Source organism: Engystomops pustulosus, chromosome 3 (genome assembly GCF_040894005.1).
Source record: "Engystomops pustulosus chromosome 3, aEngPut4.maternal, whole genome shotgun sequence".
Classification (NCBI taxonomy): Eukaryota; Metazoa; Chordata; class Amphibia; order Anura; family Leptodactylidae; genus Engystomops; species Engystomops pustulosus.
The window spans coordinates 131,421,068-131,446,287 of record NC_092413.1 but is presented as its reverse complement, the minus strand read 5'-3'; the positions used below and the strand labels follow the sequence as shown (position 1 = coordinate 131,446,287).

General features: G+C 38.7%; 1 protein-coding gene across 29 annotated transcripts in view; it reads left to right on the top strand.

Moving 5' to 3' along the window:
* The window catches only part of RIMS1 (regulating synaptic membrane exocytosis 1), a 258,952-nt gene that overhangs the window by 220,829 nt on the left and 12,903 nt on the right, over nucleotides 1-25,220 (top strand). For all 29 annotated transcript variants that reach the window (XM_072142150.1, XM_072142154.1, XM_072142153.1 and 26 more), the window contains 2 exons: nucleotides 14,217-14,358; nucleotides 19,458-19,570. In XM_072142150.1, coding sequence (XP_071998251.1) covers nucleotides 14,217-14,358; nucleotides 19,458-19,570 — 255 coding nt within the window. The remainder of the gene's footprint in view (nucleotides 1-14,216; nucleotides 14,359-19,457; nucleotides 19,571-25,220) is intronic.

The window sequence follows — 25,220 nt, the reverse complement described above, 5'->3', positions numbered from 1 at the left end:
TATATACCACTGGTGAATTTTTTAATGCTTTCTGTGCAGTATATTTAAAAAAGAACTGAAATCTGATGTTTTTTCTAATAAAAATTTTCTGCCTTTATTATCAAACCTAAACAACTTTTTTCTCTGGGTGACTACACATACAGTGATATCAAATTGATAGGTTTTTTTAATGACCTTTCTTGGCATAATTAAATACTTTTTGTGGGGAAAAACACTTTTAGCATTGCCGCCTTCCAAACACCATACAATTTTGTCAGTGTGGCTGTGTAAGGGCTTATTTTTCTCAAAATGACCTGTAGATTTTATTTGTACACACATGGGTATCATATCTGTTTTTGATTGTGAATGATATAATTTTTTGTATGATGGATGATTAAATGTTTAGGCCTGGCCTAATAGATAGTTAACACAGGCATCACTGGTGTCGTTTAGTGGAGCCCGGGCTGCCATGCGACACCAACGGCACCCTAAAATAGCTGCTGCAGGGTGCCGATTGGTGGCAGATGGAGCTCACTCCCTCTGCAACTCCTTAGGCATCGCGGTCTGTGTTCGACCGTGGTGTCTAAGGGGTAAACACCCAGGATTGGAGCTTTTTTAATCCTCAGTGTTAGTGGTGGGGCGATCCCGGATTAGATAACACAGCCCGGCTCTGACATCAGCAGTACCGGAAAGAGGATAAAATTAGAGGTTGATACAGTATGGTAATTTTAAAGTGTTAGTTTATTAGATTTTTTGTTGCTAATTATTCTTTTTAAGGTATGATGTTGGTACTTTTTATTTTTTCATTGCAGTCTTTTGCCATGTTCTTGGGTACATCTAAAATAATAAGGATTGATGTGCAGCATGGCAGCCTCCCAGTTGGGAAGTGGAGTACATTATAAGTAACTCTCTTGTTCACTACTGGGAAACTCAATTAGCAGAATATCAGTGAGATATAACATTGTATGAAAATAGAACTTGGATGCGTATTTGGTGATATGTGTTTACTATTCATTTAATGTTAATAAATCCTTAAAGGTATACTAGAGAGCCATGTTCATATACATTTATAGAGATTTGTGTTTTTGTGTACAATTTTTCTTTTTGTACTTATACAGCCACAGTCTGTATATATTTAGCACTCTATAATTTGCATGTACATGTTATGTTTCATCAGCGAGATGAGCGTACCACAAGCATTGCTAAATATTTATACCGGATAGCATTTGACAATAACATAGCATTGTGTAATCTGAGGAAACAGGGGAATCTGTGTACTTTTATGGAGAAAATAGTGTTTCTCATACTGTAGTTCTGGTTTTGTAAAGCTTTTCATGAAAGACTGCAAAGCACACTTGATCAGTGAGAGACACTTACTATTTTGGACTCTTTCTATGAGGTCTGTGTGTTCTAAATAAAGGCCAAACATCGTTTTCTGGCTGGATTTCAGATGTTGTTAGCTGTGTGTTCCAGCTGTAGTGGTGTAAATGGAGTGTTTTGGAGCTAGCATTTACTTTTATGCTTTTACTATGCTTCTATGAAATGTGCAAAGGAAATAAACCAGCAAATTCTATTACTTTTACATTATGTTTTAAGGGATTACCCATTGTTGTAAAAATGTAATCTGACATGCCAGAAAATGGTATGGAATGGCTTCTCAGCCACTGAAAGACCTAAACCATACCACTCTCAGCCACAACAGTCGAGTGGGCATTTTAAGCTGGTTCCTATTGTGTTGGTCAAGGTGCACAATGTAGAGTGCACCATCTGGGGGACAAAGACATAAAATCACTGAAGGCAAATCTAAAAATGTTTTTAAATCATTTACCCATTTGTATCCATCTAGCTTCCATTCTATACAAATGTTTCCCTTAGACTCCCATTTGTAATGAACAAATTTCAGAATTAGTTTCACACCAGTTGTTTATAATTTGAACTTGAAGAAGGGAGTCACTTGCTGCTGAAATCGATGGGCTAGAAAAACTAAGTTTCAGAGATGCATCAGCTGGAACCCTACATACCGCTATCAGCAAAAAAGAACCAAAGCATAGGTTGGGATATACTCGCCGTAAAAGGCTACCGTAGTTTCCGGCGTATAACATGACCTCCAACTTTCTATATGGAAATTAATTAAAATCTTATGTACAAAAAAAAAACCTTCACTTTGCCACCTTCTGGCACTAATAACTTGTTTCATACTTCAGTGTATGCAAGATGAGATAATATTCTCATTGCTACTATTTTGAGTACTGTATGACCGTTTGATCACTTAAAAAAAAAAAGGTTGCAAAATGCCAAAAAGTGGTGTTTCAGACAGCTGAGTGCTATTTTCTGTTAAAGGGTTAATAAACTCCAGGAATAACTGTTATGATATTTTGATAAAGTGGACATTTTGGGATGTAGCAATAGCTAACATGTTTATGATTTTTTTCCTGTTTATTTTTGTATCAGTTCTAGGGAAAGGGGGTGGTTTTAATTTGTAGGGTTTTTAAAAAAGAAATCCTTTTCTTAAATTGTATTCCCCTATTTTTCAGACCTTCTAGGGTTCTTTAACCCTAGGTTGTTTGAATCATCCTACCATATACAGCCATACAGCACTATAGCAGAATATGGGGATTTTACTGATCATTTATCACAATGTGACACTGGCACATTGTAACAAGTGAGCAGAAAACATACAGCCTCAGGTCTAACAAAGACATGAGGCTGTCATGTCCACAGATCATCAATTCCTGAAGACTTCACAGCTTTTTACCGCTGCTGGCAGCTTTCCGGCAGCTATGATAGGGTAAACACCCGTGATCAGTACTAGAACCAATGGCTGTTGTTAAGGGTGGGTGTTTGTTGCATGGGGCTCCCCTGTTTAATTAAGGTGTCCCACTCACCTGGCGTATTAGATGACCCACAACTTTTTAAAAGATTTTCAGGCTTTACAAAATCGTCTTACATGCCGGAAAATAAATTTAATTGCTGAAAATCAAAATGGGTAAAAAAATAGTTCCAAACTGGGGATATCTGGAGAAATACACATCGGATCGAAAAACAAAATAATATGTGATAGTATTTCTTAAAAATCTATTCAGTGATACTAAAGGCGAGTTTTCTCATTGCCTACAAAGTTTTCAAATATCAAATGTTCTACAGACCCTTTTTTGGAATTTCCCATGTCCCCACAGATACTAAACATCATATCCCCTAACAGTTTAAATATAATTTCTGTCATTTATTATTAAAAAGATAAATTAGATCAAATTTTTACTGCGCAATTCAGTGACGATAGGCCGACTATACAGAAGAGGGTGCTAACTGTACAAGCGGAAGTTTTGCTTTCTCTGGTCAGTGCACTCAGAAAACATGCAAGCAGGGAGCCAGATAACACTTTGATCTATTCTATCTCTTTAATAAATGATAGAAAATTTTTAAAAACTGTTGGGGCATATGATGTATAGTGTCTATGGGAACATCTGAAATTCAAAAAAAGTGCTCGAATGTATTAACATTAGATAGCTTTTAGAAAAATATTGCATATGTCTATTTTCAGATTTTGGACACTGAAATATACCCTTTATGCACACATGTAAATTATTTGATGACCATCATCTTTAACAAAACACCTAGGTCACATCAATCTAATTTTTACTGAGGAATCCAAATCTGCAACAAAAAAATGGGGGTTTCCATTTGTGTTTGGTATCATTGGATAGATTTTTTAATCTATGCCACCCTCCTGACCTTTTTGTTACACCATATATACATCTATCTCTTACATTCTAAGTTATTCTAAGCATCAGCAGCAGTACTAACCTGAATGTGTATGCCCTCGTCAGATTGCAGCTTCAACGCAGCTTCAGGCCTGGCAAGTACCAGCGTGGGAGACTGGATGGGAATACAGGTTACATTGACTCTAACTTCTACTAGGACATAGAAGTTCTAGTCTCAACCTGGAGGAGGCTGATGTTGTATATCTGGACTTTTTGGTATTGGTGGACGATAAACTTAAATATGGAATGTATCAAGAGAGAAATAGATATTCATGATAAGGACATAGTTTTGCCCTTATATAACTCACTGGTAAGACCACGCATGGAATAATGGGGGTCATTTTCCGACGGGTTATCCGAAAATTTCCGATTTGTGCCGATTTTCCCTCAACTGCCCCGGGATTTTGGCGTACGCGTTCGGATTGTGGCGCATCGGCGTTGGCATGCACGTGACGGAAATCGGGGACGTGGCCATATGAAAACCAGACGGATTCGGATAAACCACCGCATTTAAAAAAAAAAAAGTGGCGCTTGACACGCACTTACCTGCACCCAGCCTGGCTTGGTGAACTTCCGTGCATTCCGATGAACTTCAGCCCACCAGCGACACCTGGTGGACGTCGGAGGAATTACCTTAGTGAATCCCGGCAGAACCCGAATCCTCCACAGAGAACGTGCCGCTGCATCGCAACAGGACTGGGTAAGTAAATCTGCCCCATTGTGTGCAGTTTTTGGTTCCAATGTATAAAAATAACATAGTAGAACTGGTGCAGAGGAGAGCAACCAAGATTATTAGGGGAATGGGGGACTAGAATACAATGACAGATTAATAAATGTAGGGTTATTCTTTTTAGAAAAAAGACGGATGAGGGGAGACAATGTGCAAATACCTGAACCTGTGACCAGGACAAGGGGGCATCCTCTACGCCTAGAGGAGAGGTGATTCTACCATCACCATAGACAAAGGTCCTTTACCGTAAGAGAAGTGAGACTATGGAACTCTCTGCCGCAAGAGGTTGTTATGGCGGACTCTATGTACATGTTCAAGAGAGGCCTGGATGACTTTCTGGAGAACAAAAATATCACGGGTTATGGGGAAAAAACATTTATTTAATTCTTAAAGGTGGGACTTAATGAACTTTTTCCAATCTTATATACTATGCTACTATGATTGTTCACTGATAGAAAATATGCATATAATATATTGATCATACAATATCCAGCACTACTTATGTTTTACATTATATTGTCAATTTACCATTGTGTTTTTTACACCCTTCCTGTGACAGGACTTCATCTATCTCTTAGAATGGCAGGCCTCCTGATTGGCACCCTGTTATAATGCCATGAGGGTGGCTATTGGTTTGAATATGGAGGTAAACCTTTTGTAGAAACAGCTTATTGCTGCAGTTGACTGTATCTTTGAAGTCGTAAATCGCAGTATAGAAGCTGTAAAGTTTATATGACAATGATCAATAGTATAGTATAGTTCAAAGGTAAATGCAGTCATGTTCTCTGATCTGTTGATCTGTAAACAGTAGCTTCCAGTTGTGCTTTAATGCCCAGACATATACAATGTTGTCTAGAGATTACTTTTTGACTTCTGTGGGAGGATTTGGTGACTTGTGCAAGAAGGGTAACAAAATGAGCTTTGATCATCATCTATTGCCATTAATTAGAGGTGCTAGCTTTCATTGTAATCCCGTCTATGATAATAATGAGATGACTGCTGAGAATTGATGTCTCCATAACAAAACTGGCTGGCTTATTATTACGAGCTTAACAGGCTGGCTTATTTCCTTATATAGACACATTCTGTAATAAATCAGAACAAGAAACATCACAACAAAAATACAAATTATGTTTACAAAATCTTTATTTAGACAGTAGAACATGGGGCAATACATTTCTCTTAAAATCTTCTGAAGAGGAGATGTATCCATCTCTCAAATACCTATGGTGTTTGGTTCCACTGTAAAACTCTGTTTTCTATGACCATAATTGGTATTAGGGTATATAAAAAGATAATTTGCTGTTGATTAGTTATTTCTGTTCATACAGTGACCATTTAAGTACTTTTTGTTTCAGTTTTTGCTAGAAACAGTTATGCAAGGAGTTTTGTGTGTATGCCCAGCTTTTCTTTCCAGAGTAGAGAATGTGTCATCCACTTTTTCTAACACATACTTTTATGTAGTAAAAATAATCCTACAAATGTGGGCCCCACAACATCGAGATCTTAGTTGTGACTAACAATTTATCTGGGGGAAATATAATTTGAACCCCTTAATGACATGGCCATTTTTCACCTTCCTGGCACAGCCCTTTTTTTAAAATCTGACATGTTTCACTATAAGTGGTCATAACTGTCAGGATCGGTGGTAGTGGATCCTCTGTACCACCACTGATGATGACACAAGCCAACACCTGGGATCAGAGTCTAAGTGGTACCCAGTTTTCACCAGAACCCGCCGCAAAGCAGGTTGGACTTGGTTGCAGCGTGGTACCACCAGGTTGTTCCACAGGAGTGACTGTGTCCGTGGTGGCCGCCAAGGCGAAGTACAGAATCGTAAGGAAAACTGGTGGTTGGGGACAGGCAGGAGGTCAAGACAGGCAGCACAGGATCGGAGTCGGGAACGTAGCACAAAGATCCGGCAGGGAGTGCAGGGAGAGGCGGGTTTATATAGAATTCTGGGAAATGGGCAGCGGCAATTAACAGTGCACTGGCCCTTTAAATCTTCTTAAGCCGGAGCACGCATTCCCTAGGATACGGGGAAGTGCACGCACGGCCAGAGGACCGGGATCAGGAGCGGGGACATTTGGAGAGCCTTAGTGGTATTAATCTTGAGGTGAACCCCAACAAGTGACACCATTTTGGAAAGTGTCCCTAATTTTTTTAATGCACACCCCTTGGAGAATTTAGCAAGGTGTAATATGTGGTGTAGTTTGCATTTTTTTCACTCTGGAGTTCATGTCTCATAGTAGTATATAGTGTCCTTCCTAACCCCCCTTTTGGAACAGACTCTTTTCGTTGAGTGTAAAAGGTTAACACCTGCAATCGGAAATTCTCCAGTCGCGGGTGTTACAGCACTTTATATAATGTTTTGGTTGTATTGTCTGCATATTGCAATCAAAAGACAGTTTACTAGCAGGTTTTTCGTTTGTTTAAAAATAAAAATGCCTTTACAAAATAAAATTGCAATCAGCAGGATTGTCTTGTTTTAATGCATTTTTACATTTCTGTCTAAAGTTAACTTTAAACTCTAAATTTTTTTTAACCTGAAATTTTTTTCAAGGTGGTGAAGTAAGACAGGTCAATGCTGTCTAGCATTTGCAACTTTTTTGTGACTTTCTAAAAGGTCCCAGTTGGCAAATACATCTAACTTTAGTCTAAACAGTTGGATTTGTTAGAAAAGTACAACAAATCCATTGAAAATGCTTCACAACTTGCGCAAATGTGGTAAAGCCGCAAAAAACTGCTCAAAAAACAGCATTGCGCAAAAATCTACATTTTTTTTGTTCTAACATTTAGAAGAAATGTAGTGATGAAGCTCCACCAAAGTTTTTAGTCATATTGGAGGGAAGGCAGAACCACTCATACTGTAAGTACCATAGGACCCTACAAAGGGTGGAGACAAAAAGAACATCGATTTCATGTGGGCCATTTTTACAGGCATATGGCTCAGAAACTTGAAAAGTGCTGAAAACACTCTAGAAAGAAGTATTAATTTGTCTATAACAAATTAATTTGTCTATGGATCAATTTTCACCTGAAATGCCACATTTATTGAAGGTTTTAGACCATTTTTAGGCAGTTTTCTGACTTGTCCGAAAAAAGGTAATTTCCATGGCAACTAGGTGGCATGACCGAACCGAAAGTAACCTGTGCACCCAAAAATTTTAGTCCATACTACAGAAAATTCAATATTGTGGCACAGCAAACTAGACCAACTAATACGAGGTGCAAAATAGGACTTGTCCCGTCTTATTCTGCACCAGATTAATCATCCAGCAGACACAATTATTAATCTGGGGCATTGGAGAATTGTCTAGTTCTACTCTGCACTGGTCTAAAGGCTGACACATTAGTTAATCTCCCACACTGCATAAACAGACAAAAGATCTGTGGTTTGTGGGCAGAGAAAACAGCCATGAGCACACCATTGTACATTGTACGGTGACTGGGCCTTGCTAAACAAACACACCTGGTATTCAGCATTTGGGTAATTGACATAAAATTAATATAAGTGTCATATGTGGTTGAGCACCTTCAGATTTTATTGCTGCCACCCTAGTCTGATGTATATGGAATGCTAACCTAATTGATGAGACGGATTGTGCCCTCTCTTTTATTTATTCTGTTTTTAACATTTTTGAATGACAGTGATGTCACTAATTAGATAGTGTACGACACAATACTATAAATAATTATGTTCTAAATTTTCCCACAGCATAAATTAATTAAAAAGAAAAATTTCTGTGGGAAAAGAAATGTGATACAGAAATGTCCAAAAAAAACTCCCTTACACTGGGGGATAAATATCTTTTCTAAACTTCTATGTTCACATGAAAAAAAAGTCTGGGTTCCTTGTAGCATCAGTGGATTGTTTTGAGCTCTGAACGTCTCGTCTTGGTAACAGCTTCATTGTTTATCGAATTGTTGAATTCAGTTTCTTCCCAAGCCTCTGAAAAGACCTGTACAGCTAAAAGCTGGGAATAGAACATCTAGTAAGGATAAAAATACTGTTCACCTTGTTGCTTCATATGTGAACTTTTTGGTAGATTTCTTAAAATCAAAATAATAATAATTGCAATTTTATCACAAACGCATTTCTCTTAAACGCTAATTTGTTTCTTGAAGTGTAACTATTAGGTCAAAAATGTACTTTTGTAAATAAACAGTTCAGGTTAATATGTAAAACATTAAAGGAAACCTACCATTTGATTTGATGCATTATGAAGCAAACATGCCTTGATAATGCTGTAGCTACACTCATGCAGGATCATACATGAGTATTAATACGGTTAATACCTGAATTGAGTGGTTTAGCTGAAAAAACTATTATAACATTCATGACTTTGGGAAAGCTAGGTGAGGCTGGCTGACTACATAAACACATTACACAAGGAGCTTGTCATTATACATGGAGCTTAGTCAAGACATGACTAATCAACCTGAGCTGGATCACTTATACACAGCAGCTGGGGAATGGTGCAGTAATTGCTATTCTGTTTTCAGACACAACCCAGGGATTACATCATGCTGTGAAGCAGTGAATAACTAAGGTGCAAGAAGAAGGTCTGAGCCAGCCACATAAGCGACAGAGCTTCATTATCATAATTTTATAATTGTTTTATCAGCAAAACCACTCAGCTCAGGGATTAACCAAGATATGACCCTGCATCAATGTAGCTACAGCAGTCTCAATGTTTGGTTCATACTGTATCAAATCAAATGGTCGGTGCCCTTTAAACATGTAAAACAGGTAAAACATCTGCAATCAGAAGAAATTGTGTACTTGTAGATAAAGTCAACTGCTCCGATACTTCTTCACTGGGGAGCAGAGAGGAAGAAGACACAGAAGCAAACCTCTTAGTAGCAGTAAAATATGATCACCAGTTTTACTATAATCTGATAAAAACATCTTATGCATTGTGTCTCAGTCTGTGTGTTTTCTTCTAGGCTCCCCCTCATTTTTCTTCCTTCATAGGCTTTTGATGTCTTTTCACATAGCAAAGAAGAGCATATAGCCACAAGTCCAGCACGATGCGGTTGAAGGTAAAATCACTTCTTTATTCTTTCAAAGGCTAATAAAGAAGTGATTTTACCTCCAACCGCATCGTGCTGGACTTGTGGCTATATGCTCTTCTTTGCTATTTGTGCGGTCATGCTCCAGACCGATCCGTGCACAGAAGGAGGGAAGGTGTCGTCCACAATTTGTGGTGAGAGCCGGGATTAGGGGTACTTGTTACCTGCTACATTTTCTTGTGTCTTTACTTTGATGTCTTTTTCTCTGAACACAGAACTGATGTTCTCTTATTTTCATCTGAACTAGTCAATTACAAAAGCACTTTTTTAAATAACAGTTTTTTGAGACCAATTAACTGTTGTAAGGGCCATGATGAAGAGGTGTGCACTTACAGTGGAAAATTTGAAGACCCCTTTTAATTTTTCACTCTTTGTTTCATTGCAGCCAATTGGTAAGATCAAAAAAGATTTTTTGCTCATTAATGTACGCACCCCATTTTGACAGAAAAACCCTGAAATTTAGATATTTTTAGCTAATTTATTAAACAAGATACATAAAAGATGAAAAATATCACATGGTCATAAGGAGTCAAACCCTTTGCTATGTCACTCATATTTAAGTCAAATGCTGTCCATTTACTTCTGCTTTTCCTTGAGATGGTTCTTCTCCTCCATTGAGTCCAGTTGTGTTTAATAAAAAGAATTAGACTTGATTAGGAAAGTTACACACCTGTGTACATAAGACTTCACAGTGCATGTCAGAGCACATGAGAATCATAAGGTCTAAGGCACTGCCCAAGGAGCTCAGAGACAGTATTGTGGTAAGGCACATATCTGGCCAATGTTACAATCCTTCCATAATCCTCAAATGGAAGAAGTTTGGGATGACCACAACTGTTCCTCGACCTAGCTGTCCAGCCAAACTAAGCAATTGTGGGAGAAGAGCCTCGGTGAATGAGGTGAAGAAGAACCCCTAGCTCACTGTGGCTGAGCTCCAGAGATGTAAGGAAGTAAGGATATGGGAGAAAGTTTCACAAAGTTAACTTTCACTGCAGCCTCCACCAGACGGAGCATTATGGCAGATTGTGCCAACGGAAGCCTTTCATCAGTGTAAGACATATGAAAACCTATATACAGTTTGCAAAAAAATGCACATAGGACTCCCAAATAATGAGATATAAGATTATCTGCTCAATATGTGCTTCTACTCAATACACAATACTGAGCAATAGATCTGAATACTTATGACCATGTGATATTTTATGAAATTTGCAAAAATATCCACATTTCAATTTGTTCTGTCAACATGGGTTGCAGAGTTAACATTAATGAGCGAAAAAATAACTTTTTTGATCTTACCAATTGACTGCAATAAAACGGGTCTGAATACTTTCCGTACCCACTGGGGCAGATTTATCAAGTGTCTGAAAGTCAGAATATTTCTAGTCGCCCATGGCAACCAATTGCAGCTCCGCTTTCATTTTACTAGTGCTCATGAATATTTCGAAGGAGAGCTGTGATTGGTTGCCATGGGCAACTAGAAATATTCTGACTTTCAGACAGCTTGATAAATCTGCCCCGTTGTATTTGATCCCGAACAGATTTCTAAGAACATAATAAAACTTATACTTTCTGGACGAAATGAATGCATCCTTTTTTTAATTCCAGTAGTTTTTTTATAGCATGTAAATAAAATGACGGCCAGCACATTTTGTAACATCCGTTTGCTGTCTGTAATTTTCACTGGCCTATCAGGGGATATCTATCATATGCTGGCACATGGTCCTCCTACCTCTTCTGCTCTATGGCAGGTGGCTACCATTCATAGAATTGTGCTTCAACCTGGAAGTGGGGTGAGCCCCAATTCATTCCATTCCACTTCCGCTTGGGGGAAATAACTGCAATTCCGACATTGTGTCAGCAATTATTTCCAGGCTTATACACCACAAAACAGGTGTATAAACCCTGATAAATTTTCCCCATTGAGTTTAATGAAGGTCGATAAAAGCATGGGTTTGCCATGTTGAAAAGAATCAACCAGTATTCAACAGTCATTACATCTATCGGTGTAACAATCTTGTGGATGCTATAAATATAAAATTAGTAATTGGTTTTTATTAATGTCTGGTTGAAAACTAATTTAATAGGTGACTAATACTTTTATTATGTCTTCTAGTTTAATAAAATTTTGTTCGTATACATATTGACAAGTTTAATTGTTATAGTAAAGGTGAATTCACACGCTACAGAACTGCAGCACATTTCACTGCAATTCCTTACTGTCAATCTGCAAGCATTTGCAGTGCAGTATATGTGGATGTGGTTTGAAAATATATCTATAAAGTCGGTGCCCTACTGAAGAACACCCGACTTAAAGACGACCCCTAGTTACAAACGGACCACTGGTTATTGGTAATCTACTGTACTTTAGCCTTAGGCTACAATAAACAGCTACAACGGTTATCATAGGTGTCTGTAATGAAGCTTTATTGTTAATCATGGTTCTTATGACAATCCATCATTTTTAAAATCCAGTTGTCACAGAGGCCAAAAAAAATTTGTCTGGAGCTGTAATTATAAAATATACAGTTCCGACTTGCGTACAAATTCAACTTAAGAACAAAACTACAGAACCTATCTTGTACGTTACCCGCGGACTGCCTATACTGTATGTGGCAGAATAATCTGGCAAGAATTGAGGTCATGCTGCAAAGACCACGAGATAAAAGAATTTGCAAATCTGATGAAGGGATTGAAATTCATTTAGAAAAACAGAAATTTGTAACAGTTTTAACAACTTATTTAGCATAGTTTATTATTCCATTGATGTGATATCAACTCCAACTGGAATTTCTCTTTAATCTTCACAAAGCACAGTATGTTCTGAAAACATATTGAAACGCTGGCAATCTACTTTAACACTGGTGCGGTGAAGTGAATATTAAATTCTAAAAGCAGTTGAGCTTACATAAGAGTGAAGGGGTATGCTTGCATGTGTACTTACAGTCATTTCTTATCACACTGGTATGATGCATTTATTTTCAGATTCAGACTTTATGGAATGGTCATTATGGGTGTGTTTAAGTTGTAAACCTATGAAAAAATATTGACCTTTAAAAATCCTTCAAAGTGTGTAAATGCTACACTAGCCTTTACTGGATCTTGAGGGACCTTGCCAATGTCCCACAATCCATTCCTCATGTACTATTACATGATATTCTCTTTAGACCCCCATTTAGCTCTTTTAATGGAGAGTTGGGAAATGGCAATGTGAAGAGAGAAAACTAAGGGGCATGATTGGTTCTGGAATGATTGACCCTTCAGCACCTACTCATCAAAGCTAATGGTAGCTGCTCTTGTGTTGCATATTTATACATCCTGTCAATGTCATTTTTACTTGTGAATAAATAGGTGGTTTTAAGGACATTATAGTGTTACTTAAATCATTAGACAAGGAAGAATTTAGTTAATGGCTATAATATTAAACAACACATGTTACTTGATTTACATGATTAAGGTAATCAAGGAGGTCTGGTTACATAAGCTTATACTCATGCTATAACTTTGACAGCAGTTACAACCAATATCACGTCAGTGTTCCAACTGTTGTCTGTTCCTGGATTTTATGAGGATCTATTTAAACCTCATTTTTTTATTTCTGTTTCTGTTGCTCATATATGGCAACATGGTCCTATATGTTCTGCATCACAAGCCAATACGGACTTTTGTTATTTTACTCATCAAGTTCTACACCACATCATTTACTTTTTTAACTTGTTTGTTGAACTTTGTAAGCATTCATTTCAGTGTATATGTATTCATAACAACAATGAAGGATAATGATGAAGACTCTGGTGCTGCAGTGTGTTTGCGCAAACCTACCTTTGGCTTTAGTTTAGTGTATTAAGTGGTTTAAGATAATTATTCTCAGATGAAAGAAACAATGCGCGCCTCTGTTATTAATGAAAAACTGGCAACACATCTAACCATAATGCAGCCAAGTCGCTCTGAAGACCTTAAAGAAATCCTACCATGAGGAATCTACCATTAGAAGTAGGCAGGATGTTAATGTAGATACCTCCTGATGACATAATGTAATTTACTAGCCTGGCTGGGCACTGGAAGCTAAGGCTACTCCACACTCCAGTAGCCTCTGCAGGGAATTTACATATTACTAAATTAAAGTTTTTAAAGAGTTAGGTTGGGTTTCACGATTATTAAATTACAGATTATAGCAGAGGCAGACAGGAAGAATCTATCATCACATCTACTTCTGATTGTAGGTTCCTCATGGTAGGTTTCCTATGACTATGAAAAGAAGTTTTAGCTTTAGCGTCTCTCATCTTCATGATAGTAGTCATTGCACAAAATTTCAGAACTGTAGGAATAATACTACCGCTAATTCTTCAGACCACTGACATATGGCATGACCAAATACATCCATCAATTAGAAGTTTTTAATCTTGAATGCATCTTAAAAAACATTATGAAAAAACCTTCCAAAAAACAGATGAACAGCTAAACTTTTCCTGTACTTCCCTAGCCTTTTAAATTCTGCTTCTGATAACCTGAACCATATACCATGGAAATACATTATGTAATACAATACTGAGATGTTTACAGTTACTATTGTACTTTGCTTCTGTATTAATTACGTGGATTTGGGTGATACTTTAATAGAATTGACTCAGTTTACTGTCACTTTACTAAATCTTCATTTACCTCTGTAGATTCTGGCAACAAGAAATTCAAAAGTACAATTCAGAGAAGCACAGAGACAGGGATGGCAGCTGAAATGAGGAGTCGTATGGTACGGCAGCCAAGTCGGGAGTCAACAGATGGAAGTATTAACAGTTATAGCTCTGAGGGAAAGTAAGTACATGGTGGAGAAAGATTGGAGGAAATATATATGCTATCCTATTTTACAAAAATCACTTGAGGATTTCTGGATCTTATGAAATGAATTGACGTAACATGATTTGTGTTGAATAGATTTCCACAGATGTGAACTTCAATAGAAAAATCAAATACAAAGAATATTACATTATTTTCATGCATCTTGTGGCATATGTAGGTCACTGAATTAGTTGTTTTAACCTGAAGAGGATTATAAAGCTTTGTTACCATCTACTGCTTGAATCACCATATTACATAACATTAGAAACAAAAGGTATAAGGGCTTGCTTCATGTGTCCTATTTTTAAACATGGACTTCATACAGGAAAGCCCTTACTAGAATCCTGCCTTTTGATAGCCATGATGTGTATTTAAAGGCCACATGCTCTAGTAAATGAGAAATGTGTAATACTTAATTTGTCATGTAGTGGCTGCTGCAGATGACTTTATTATTTTACCCAGGTGTGTTTGCAAACCAAAAGCGGGATAGCATTTTAACATAAATGCTTCCAATGCACATTCTCAATAGGCTTTTATCATTCTATCATATCCTATTTCTGGCATTTTTTGTGTTCTAGAGAAAATGTTCATGCTAATGTAAACAGGCAGCCAATTGGCAAGATAAAAGTTTTTTTTATTGCAGCCAATTGGTAAGATCAAAGGTTTTTTTTGCTCATTATTGTACACTTTGCACTCCATATAAAATCAGAAGTGTAGATATTTTGCTAATTTATTAAACAAGGAAAAATGAAATATCACATGGTCAAAATATGCTGATGCAGCCATGAGTCTTCTTAGGAATGATGCAACACATTTTTCACACCTAAATTTGGGGATCTTCTGCCATTCTTCCTTGCAGATCCTCTCCAGCTCCCTCAGGTTGGATGGTGAGAAAAAAGTTGACATCTATTTTCATTCTCCCCAGAGATGCTCAATTGTGTTTAGGTCTGGGCTCTAGCTGGGCCAGTGAAGAATGGTCACAGAGTTGTTCTGAAGCCACTGCTTTCTTATTTTAGCTGTGTGCTTAGGGTCATTGTCATGTTGAAAGGTGAACCTTCAGCCCAGTCTAGACTACAGAAAACTCTGAGAGAGGTTTTCATCCAGGATCTCTATGTACTTGGCCGCATTCATCTTTCCTTCAATTGCAACTAGTGGTCCTGTCCATGCAGCCAAAAAACACCCCCACAGCATGATGCTGCTACCACCATGTTTCACTGTTGGCATTGTATTTGGCAGGTGATGAGCAGTGCCTGGTTTTCGCTACACATACCGTTTAGAATAAACACCAAAAAGTTCAATCATTGTCTAGGAGTCCTTCATGTATTTTTTTGCAAACTGTATGCAGGCTTTCATATGTCTTCTACTGAGGAGAGGCCTCCGTCAGGACACTTTGCCATAAAGCTCCTACTGGTGGAGGACTGCGGTGATAGTTGTGGAAATTTCTCCCTACTAAATGTTTGAGCTTAGATACAGTGATCTGGGGTTCTTCGTTACCTCTCTCACCAAGGCTCTTCTCCCAAGATAGCTTAGTTTGGCTGGAAAGCCAGGTTGAGGAAGAGTTGTGGTTGTCCCAAACTGCTTCCATGTAAGCATTATGGAGACCACTGTGCTCTTAGGAACATTCCGTTACTGCATACATTCTTTTGTAACTCTGGACAGACCTGTGCCTTGCCACAGTTAGGTCCCTGAGCTCCTTCAGCAGTTCCTTAAACCTCATGATTCTCATGTGCTCTGACATGCACTATGGGCTGCGAGGCCTTTTATTGACAGGTGTGTGCCTTCCTAATCAAGCCCAGTCAGTTAATTAAATACAGCTGGACACAATGAAGGAGTAGAACAATCTCAAAGAGCATCAGATGGTAATGGACAGTATGTGAGTTAAATATGAGTGGCACTGCAAGGGCCTGAATACTTATGACCATGTGGTATTTCAGTTTTTGTTGTTTAATAAATTAGCAGAATTATCTACATTTCAGCTTTTTTTATGTCAAGATGGGTGCAGAGTGTACATTAATGAGCAAAAAAAAATAATTTTTTTATCTTACCAATTGGCTGCAATGAACGAGGAGTGAAAAATTTAAATGGGTCTGAATACTTTCCATACCCTCCATATATCAAAGAGGTCCGTATTAGCTCCCACTGAATTGGTGGAGCAAAGCTAATATAGGAATCAGTTCCCTGTGATACTTTCTAATGGAGGCAGAGTATAATTTTCGATAGCCTTGTACATTTCTTGGATACAGCAACATGGATGGCTTTGATTTGTTGTGCTATTCTTAAGTATCAGGTTGCTTTTGGACTTTTGGAGGATGATAACTGTCATGGATGATGCACCTCCTTGTCACGTGACTTAGGGTGCACTGCATAAAGTTAATTTATTTAGCTTACTCAATCTTGCGCTCACCTTTCACTCAGGACACAAATTGAGCATAAATTACACTGATACAGTTTACACACTCCATTTCTTACATTGTGTTCCATTCTACATCCGGTTTTGCCTCTCAACACCTTGTCACCACAGTAGACATGCATGCCTAGCACTCTAGCAATCCCACAGCTAATCACACTTTACAAGGCTATGAATTCGCAGAGCATACAGGGACCAAAATTAAAGTGAAAAGCTTTAATATAAAAAAGTTCAGTGCTTTCATAAAGCAAACAGTTATAAAATAAAAAGGGAGAAAAATAATGGAAACTTCCAAATTGCAGTAAATCCTTATCCCCTTGAGGTGGGAGAAATATGAGAAACCTCAGCTTGTTAAGGCAACCTCCATCAAGTGAGCCCCGTATTCTACTATATCATATTGTTTCATATGTTCTCTATATGGTTCATGTTTCAGAACTACCCATTGGTGGTCAGAGTTTAGCAAACTGTAAAGAACTCTAGGATGTCATAAAAGCTGCCTGGACACTTCAAACAATGTTTATTGCTCTTCAGTACAACAATTCTACACACTTATGTTTAATATATCTATGACAATAACTTATTTCTGTATAGTGTAAAATAATCCTGTAGTGCTGATGCCACATGATTTAACTGTATCAAATGTATAATTTTACCGGTCCCTGTAGGTGAGGCAAAGCTTTCAGGTCCATGGTGTGACTTCAATCTCTACACCCCCTTCATTTATATCCCTAATTATATCATACAGTGCTGTGCATAAAGAATTTTAAGGGGTATTCTCTTCACCTGCCATGTAGATAAATTTCTTCAATTGAATGCTATCAACAAAATGTACCTGTGTGACGACAATTTCCTTTAAATTTAGGAACATTGTTCCTAAGGAACGAGATTTTTGTCCTTGAATACAATCACTGCTGCTGGAGGGACTGCACAAAAAAACAGGTTTTGCAAATGAAATTGCCAGGAATTATTTATTGCATGTCCAACAGCCATCCTGTGGTGATGATGACTGAATCCCGGTGGGATCCAGGTTTGGCGCCTCAACAGTGCATGCCTGGCCTTCCGCCAGAGTGTCTGTAGATTGTCGTATCCAAGGACAGCTAATTCGTTCGTAAGGGACAAACATCCAATTGAAGAAATGTATATATATGGCAGATTAATTTAATAAAATATGAATGCCCCTATGAAAATACCCCTTTTACATTTTCTGTTTTGACAACCACACTAAACTATTGGTTTAAGTTGATTTATTTTAAGGGGTAATCCCATCATAGAATCAAGTCCTAATTCCGGGACTCGTACTTAAAGTAACTCCCGATTGTATTGGTGACAACTACATTGATGCAAGCAACAAAAGTAGAAGTATCTGGGAATATCCATGTTTCTTCCAATTCACTTTAAAGGCATGCTTGGCTCAGCCATTTTCTATGCCCTTTTGGGACGCAGTTGATTTGAAATCATTTTTTCTACTTCTCTATTTTTACCTGCAACCTACCTTTCCCCATTTTTCAGTACTTACTATTATGGTAGCTATCACCAGTCTACCAATTATGCCCGTCATCTATTTTGTTTGGATGTGTCACTTACTGCTTAGGTTCTTCCAAATGTTACCTATGTTCCTGTCCCCATTCCCCCTGCCAATAGCGAGTGTGGTGATCGGGGGCAATTTGTCACTCATTGTTCATGTACTTCTTAATGTTACCTCATGTCTCTGTCCCTGTTTCCCCCAGCCAATAGCGAGCGCGGTGGTTGGGCGTGCGCTCGGCCGTGACGTCACATGGCCCGCCCAAATTGGAGGTGGAGGATTGGGCCGGTCATGTGACCTCGCGGCGCACTCCGCATGCTTGCACGCCAATGCCATTTAGCTATCAGCTCTACACAGGTGAGCCTGCAGCTATTTTTTCATATATAAGGACCACATTTAGTTAAGAGCCTCATACCCCTGAGGAAGCCACCAGGCTCGGTGGCGGAACGCGTGGGGAGCCAGCCCCATCTACCCCTTATCCGGTGATATTTTTTCATTTGTTTTTCAAGTGTTTGGTTCATGTACAGAGCGTTGCATTTTGCACTATCATATCATTCATTTGTCTATACCACACTGTATCATACCGGTTATATTGACTTGATAGGGTAGATGGAATAGCCACCCTATAGCCTAACCCTTTGGCTTGTATCAGATTTTAGGGTTGCTTATAGCAACAAGCATCCATTTTTTGCACATTTTCTTGATGCTATAGTAGAGACTCAGCACCAGATGGTGCTTTTTAAGTGTTTTTAATTGTTTGTGGCATACACGCTTGGTTAATATTTGTGTGAATTTAAATAAAGATTTTCTATTTCTCTACTTCCATCGTGTATAGTATCAGTACCTATAACACGTCCCTTTTCTTGGTGTACATATTCTGAATTTTCTGACGTGTGGTACGCCCATTGGCCTCAATCTATTTTGTTACTACTTGGCTCAGCCATTGCCATTTCTCAATTTGTTGCCTTCCTGACCATCAGGTGGACAGGGGTCAAGCAAATGTAACAGGCAAAGTAAAAACTTAATTTTATCTAGTCATTAGTTTGTCATACAATATACCAATAATCTGATAAAAAGCTAATAATATTGACAAAACAAAATAAAGGTATAAAATCTTTTTATTATGATCTACATTTTTTTTTCCAGTTTAATATTCCCAGGCGTAAGATTGGGGGTCGACAGCCAGTTTAGTGACTTCTTAGATGGACTTGGACCTGCTCAACTAGTTGGTCGACAGACATTGGCAACACCTGCAATGGGTAAGAATCACATACAGACATTTTTTACCGGAGAAGTGAGGAAACATTCCCATCTCTGAACTGCTTAATAAAACTGGTTATATAGGATCCATACAGTGTCAAGGCTGCCATATAGTGCTGTTATACATGCCTCATCACTGGTATCACATTACTTTGGCATAATGGCATGCCCATATGCTATCATGTGCCTGTATAAAACCATATGTTGTCACTGGCGCAATCATATTGAATAACCCTTTAGTATAGCCTCTCCCAGTGCCAAGAATGGACATTACCTAAATACTGTACGAATGCAATATACATTGACATGAACATAAAATCCCATGAAAGTTACCTGTGAGATGATGCCTTACAATGTATTTTAAACATCAAAGAGGTTGACACTTGTAACCTTACTACAGAGCTAAATCGGAAGCTGCAGCAACCAGGTTGGGTTTGCTAGCATCTTATCAGTCATATAATGATACTAGCCGCAGCACCCAGTGTTGCCCGGGATAGTAAATAACTGCTGTTAGCTATTACAAAATAGAATGGGATAACAAACAATATTATATCTTGTATATTCTAAATATTATAAAATCTATATCTATCTCTATCTCTCTCTCTTTCTATGTATCTCCCTGTCTCTCTATCTATGCCTCTCTCTCTGTTTCTCTATCTATGTCATTTTGTCTCTCTTTCTATGGGGGGAGATTTATCATTAGGCAGGATTTTGAGCAGTTGTCTATGTGGTAGACTGGCAGGTTTCCAACAGTCAGATTTATAGTCCGGTATATGCCCCTATGTGTGTGCACCAGTCACACGTAAGTGTTACATCTGCTTAATTTCTGCCTTTTTGCACAGGAAATTCTCAGATATATCAAACATAAAATTGAGCAAAAATTTCCCCCTGTAGTAGCAATGGACCCACATACACCACTTCCTATGTGGTGTAGTTTTGTGATTAAATTTGTATTCTTTTGAAAATTCTCAGTTGATAAATGTGGTGTATTTTTTCTGCCATTGCGTGACTTTTGCGGCTAAAACCCGCAAAAACGATGTTTGCGCATAAATTTGTGACAATTATATGCCAAGAAGCTACATATAACTAATGATAAATCTCCCCCTCTCTGTCTATCTCTGTCTGTCTCTATTTCTGTCTCTTTCCCTCTGTCTCTCTCCATATTGCCTCACATATTGCATAAGCTGTCTTAGGCCCCTTCCACACTAGCGAGTGTGATGCGATGAACTCGCATCACACTCGCAACGCAAGCTGCCGGGAACGCACGGCCCGAACGCTGCACCGCGGGAGTGAACTCAGCATGTCAGTTCACTCCCGGTGTGCAGCGTTCGGGCCGTGCGTTCCCGGCAGCTTGCGTTGCGAGTGTGATGCGAGTTCATCGCATCACACTCGCTAGTGTGGAAGGGGCCTTATACTCATAGCTTATAGCAACCAATCATAGCTCAGAGCTTTTTTGGAAAGCGCAGGGTTAAAATTTTGATATAAAACCTAGTCTAACATTCCCTGAATCAGAGGCAGCGGCTGTGTAAAGTTTGGTGATTGTAAACGCAATGGTGCAGATTCCTTTAGCAAGCATACACACAATGGGGCAAATTTACTTACCTGGTCCTGTCGCGATCCCCAATTCGGACGGTCCAACGAAGATAAAGTCCGGCGCGATTCACGTAGCTTGTGCGCCTGAGTTCCTGCATCTGCCGCTTCCCCACTGAGGTCCACCGGAGTTCACCTTCTTCCTCCCGTTGCTTGTAAGCGCATGTCTTGCGACACAATTCTAAATGTTAAATCCCGTGCGTAGTCAGAATCTGTCGGGTTGTCCGACGGCATGTGTTGCGTGTAAGCCGGCGCCGATGTGCCAAAATCTCCTGTTAAATACAGCGCAATACGGAAATTGCCAGGAAACCTGACAAAAATGCGCCCCGCGGACCCTTAGTAAATGAGCCCCACAGTGTTATATATTACATTACCCTTTACATGGCCCGAACTTGTATATATATATTATGCATATTGAGAATACCTTGCATATGTATACAGACATTTTATATATCCTGAATTTTTTTGTATTACACAGCATGTAATACAAATTCAGATGTAATATAAATTATGCATTTTACAGGAGGTGGGCAATAATTGGCATGACATTTATGTTGGAAAAAACAAATAACATTTTGTCAGTGTTTAGCCGAATTCAAAAGTCCAAGCCACAAATCCAATGTTATGTCCAAAATTTAAGACCTTGCAGCATCTGTAGTCCTCTGCAGTACTTCATTTCATTTGAAACCTAATAATTCCATAAGTACAATTTGGTGCTGTAAATTCTGCTTACACATTTTCTGGCATTTTCAACACTAACTGTTTCTTAGCAGGAATAATGTGCTCATTGTAGAGATACATGTTTATTTTTATAAAGGCACTTTATTCACATCAAATATACAATAAAAATCAAAATATGACTTCAAGATTTTACAAATGTACTTATACTGTACACTAATATACATTTTTATCAACCCCTAAACCCATCCCCCTTCTTATCTCTCCCAGCAGAGTGAGAAAAAAAGGGGGAGGCAAAAATAATTTGTCTAATATCAAAATGCCCACATTTTCTCCACTTCCTCTCTTGTCCATTTTTCCAAAACCAGATGTACAGTTTACTTTGCACTTAAAGGTCATACTAACATATTTTTTTTAGTGGGTGGATCTTTAGAGCCCATTTTTGGGAAATGCATACAAATTATATATTCATAATGTTTATGAAGAGCTTATATAGCTCATCATCATCTAAGGCACCCAAGGAAGCTACATGTATTGCAGAAGCAAAGGTTATACCTAAAACGGTTGCAATATACACAAAAACATCATTCCAAAAATTGGAAATGATCGATGGTTGACATAGTGTATGCGGATAATCTGGCACTGGATGTTCACACTTACTGCTTTTCCCGTCTTATTTACATCTACTGGAGTATCGTATAGCTTGTGTACCAAATTAAAATTATTCAATGATTCAAATTTAAAGAACCATTTTTGTGTTTTTGTGTATTGTTTTTCATTTAGCACTATTCAGTGTTCCTACATCTTGTTCCCATTTCCTTAGAATTGTGCTTCATTTGTGTTTCATTTTCTGACTGTACATTTACTAAGTGCCAATATATTTTACTAATAATTTTCTTAAGATTACCTATATAATGTATTATTACCACACTGTCATGTGTCTCCTTTTTAAATTTAATTGAGTGTTTGTTCATCTTTAGGGTGTGTAAATGCTAAATCTAAGTTTCAAAAGAGATAACGTAACTTGTTCATTTTCTACCACTTGATATATATCTATTCCCTAACTTCCTCCAGTACCCACTATCTGGGATAATCATAACATCACAGATATATTGGTTAAACCACAATGGGATTTCCTACAACAAACCCTTGCATCTAAAATATTCACCTAAATATTATCCATGCTTATGAAAATATATAGAAATGAACCTTCCATTAATTTGAATACGAAGTTTGTTCTGCCCTTAGTTAATTGAACTTATTTTACCATAACCATATTATCACACCATCTCACCAACCTACATATCTGGGTCATTAAATAGTAACCCAAAAAAGGAACCCTAATCCCGAATTGATCGATATTTATTAAAGCTATATTCTCAATACCTTATGGGGGACGTATATATGGCGCCAGCCGTTTGCCAGCCGTGCTAGGGTAGGGCAGCCACACATCGTGTGAATGTAGCCTTGTGTATCTTCATTTTCACCCTCTTCCTACCCCAAATATGCTTGTTAAAAATTGCTTCAACCATTTTCAATTGCCTTCCATTTAGACATATTGGGCAAGAGAAAAAAAACTAACAAGATTTGGGGAATAAGGGTCATTTTTACCAGACCAATTTTGTCTGCCATGGTAAAGTCGTAATCTTCTTCAACATAATCTACTCCAAAATGTCACCTTTTTCTTAAGCAGATCAGTTCGCAGCTAAAGGCTCAATTATGATAATCCCATATTTTATTAAATGCAACCATTATAACCATTAAAGAATTCTCTGACCACTAAATCCACCAGCATTAAAATTGAGTTAATTTCGAGGCCCTCCTATTATGCCTACAGCATCTCTGATGACCCTATATAGAGGGCAAACAAGAGTGGTGATAGAGTGCAACCCTGATGGGTTCCTCTGGTTAATATAAACAAGTCTAAATTCTGGTCACCAACTGTTATCCTGACCGAGGGTGCATTACATATACATTTAACATACCTGGTAAAATTAGGTCATAACACAAAATTGGCCATAACCCTCCAGAGGAAACTCTGGAGATGGGATGAAGCGGAGGTCCCATTCTCCCACCTGAATTGCAAAATAAAACCTCTCAATACAGTCCCCTGTGTTCCTCCTTGGGACAAAACCATTTTGGTACCTGTGAATAGTCTTTAAATTGCAATCTCAATGCCAAAAGTTTTGCCAATAACTTGACATCCTTATTCAATAACAAAATAAGTTCCATATTCAATAATGAGATAAGCTCCTACATCTAAAAGATCTAAAGGATCTTTATCCTTTTTGAAGATCACTGTAATGCCCACCTCTGCCATTGAGTTGGTGACTCTATTCAGCTTAAAGGCCTCTTTTAAAATGTTTGCTGTGTCATTTATAGAAACTAAAAGAAGGGTCTTGGCATTGAATCTCTTACACAAGAATCAAAAGCAGTCTTAAAGGAAATCTGCCAACAAAATCCTGAATGCTAAACCAGCGAAACTTAATCACGGGGTGGACTTATGCTAGAGAGCCTCACAATTTAGTACATAAAGCCCTGCCACCCTATGCAAGATGGGGCCTTACTCAAAAGAGACTTACCGTATATACTCGTGTATAAGCCGAGTTTTTCAGCACAAAAAATGTGCTGAAATACGTCCCCTTAGCTTATACACAAGTCAATACTTGTAAAAAATTATTAAAAATGGCCAAAAAAAAAATAAACTTATTTACTCACCCTCCAGTGGCCCCGATGCGCAGCGCTGCTCCCCCGATGTCATTGCGGCTCCTCTTCTGGCTTCCCGGCTCCTCTTCTTGCTTCCGTGCCGTCTTCTTTAACATCGTGTTGGGCGCCGCCATTGTTCTTCTCCCGTGCGGTGCCTAGTATGACGTCAGCAGCGGCGCGTCATACTAGGCGCCACACGGGAGAGAACAGTGGCGGCGCCCAACATGATGTTAAAGAAGACAGAAGACGGCGCGGAAGCAAGAAGAGGAGCCGGGAAGCCAGAAGAGGAGCCACGATGACATCGGGGGAGCAGCGCTGCGCATCGGGGCCACCGGAGGGTGAGTAAATACGTTTTTTTTTTTTAATTCTGGGCTGACTGTATACTGCTGGGGGCATGCTGTATACTACTGGGGGCATGCTGTATACTACTGGGGGGCAGGCTGGGGTGGCTGTATACTACTGGGGGCAGGCTGGGGTGGCTGTATACTACTGGGGGCAGGCTGGGGTGGCTGTATACTACTGGGGAAGGCTGGGGTGGCTGTATACTACTGGGGGCAGGCTGGGGTGGCTGTATACTACTGGGGGCAGGCTGTATACTACTGGGGGCAGGCTGTATACTACTGGGGGCAGGCTGTATACTACTGGGGCAGGCTGTATACTACCTTTATCAGCCTT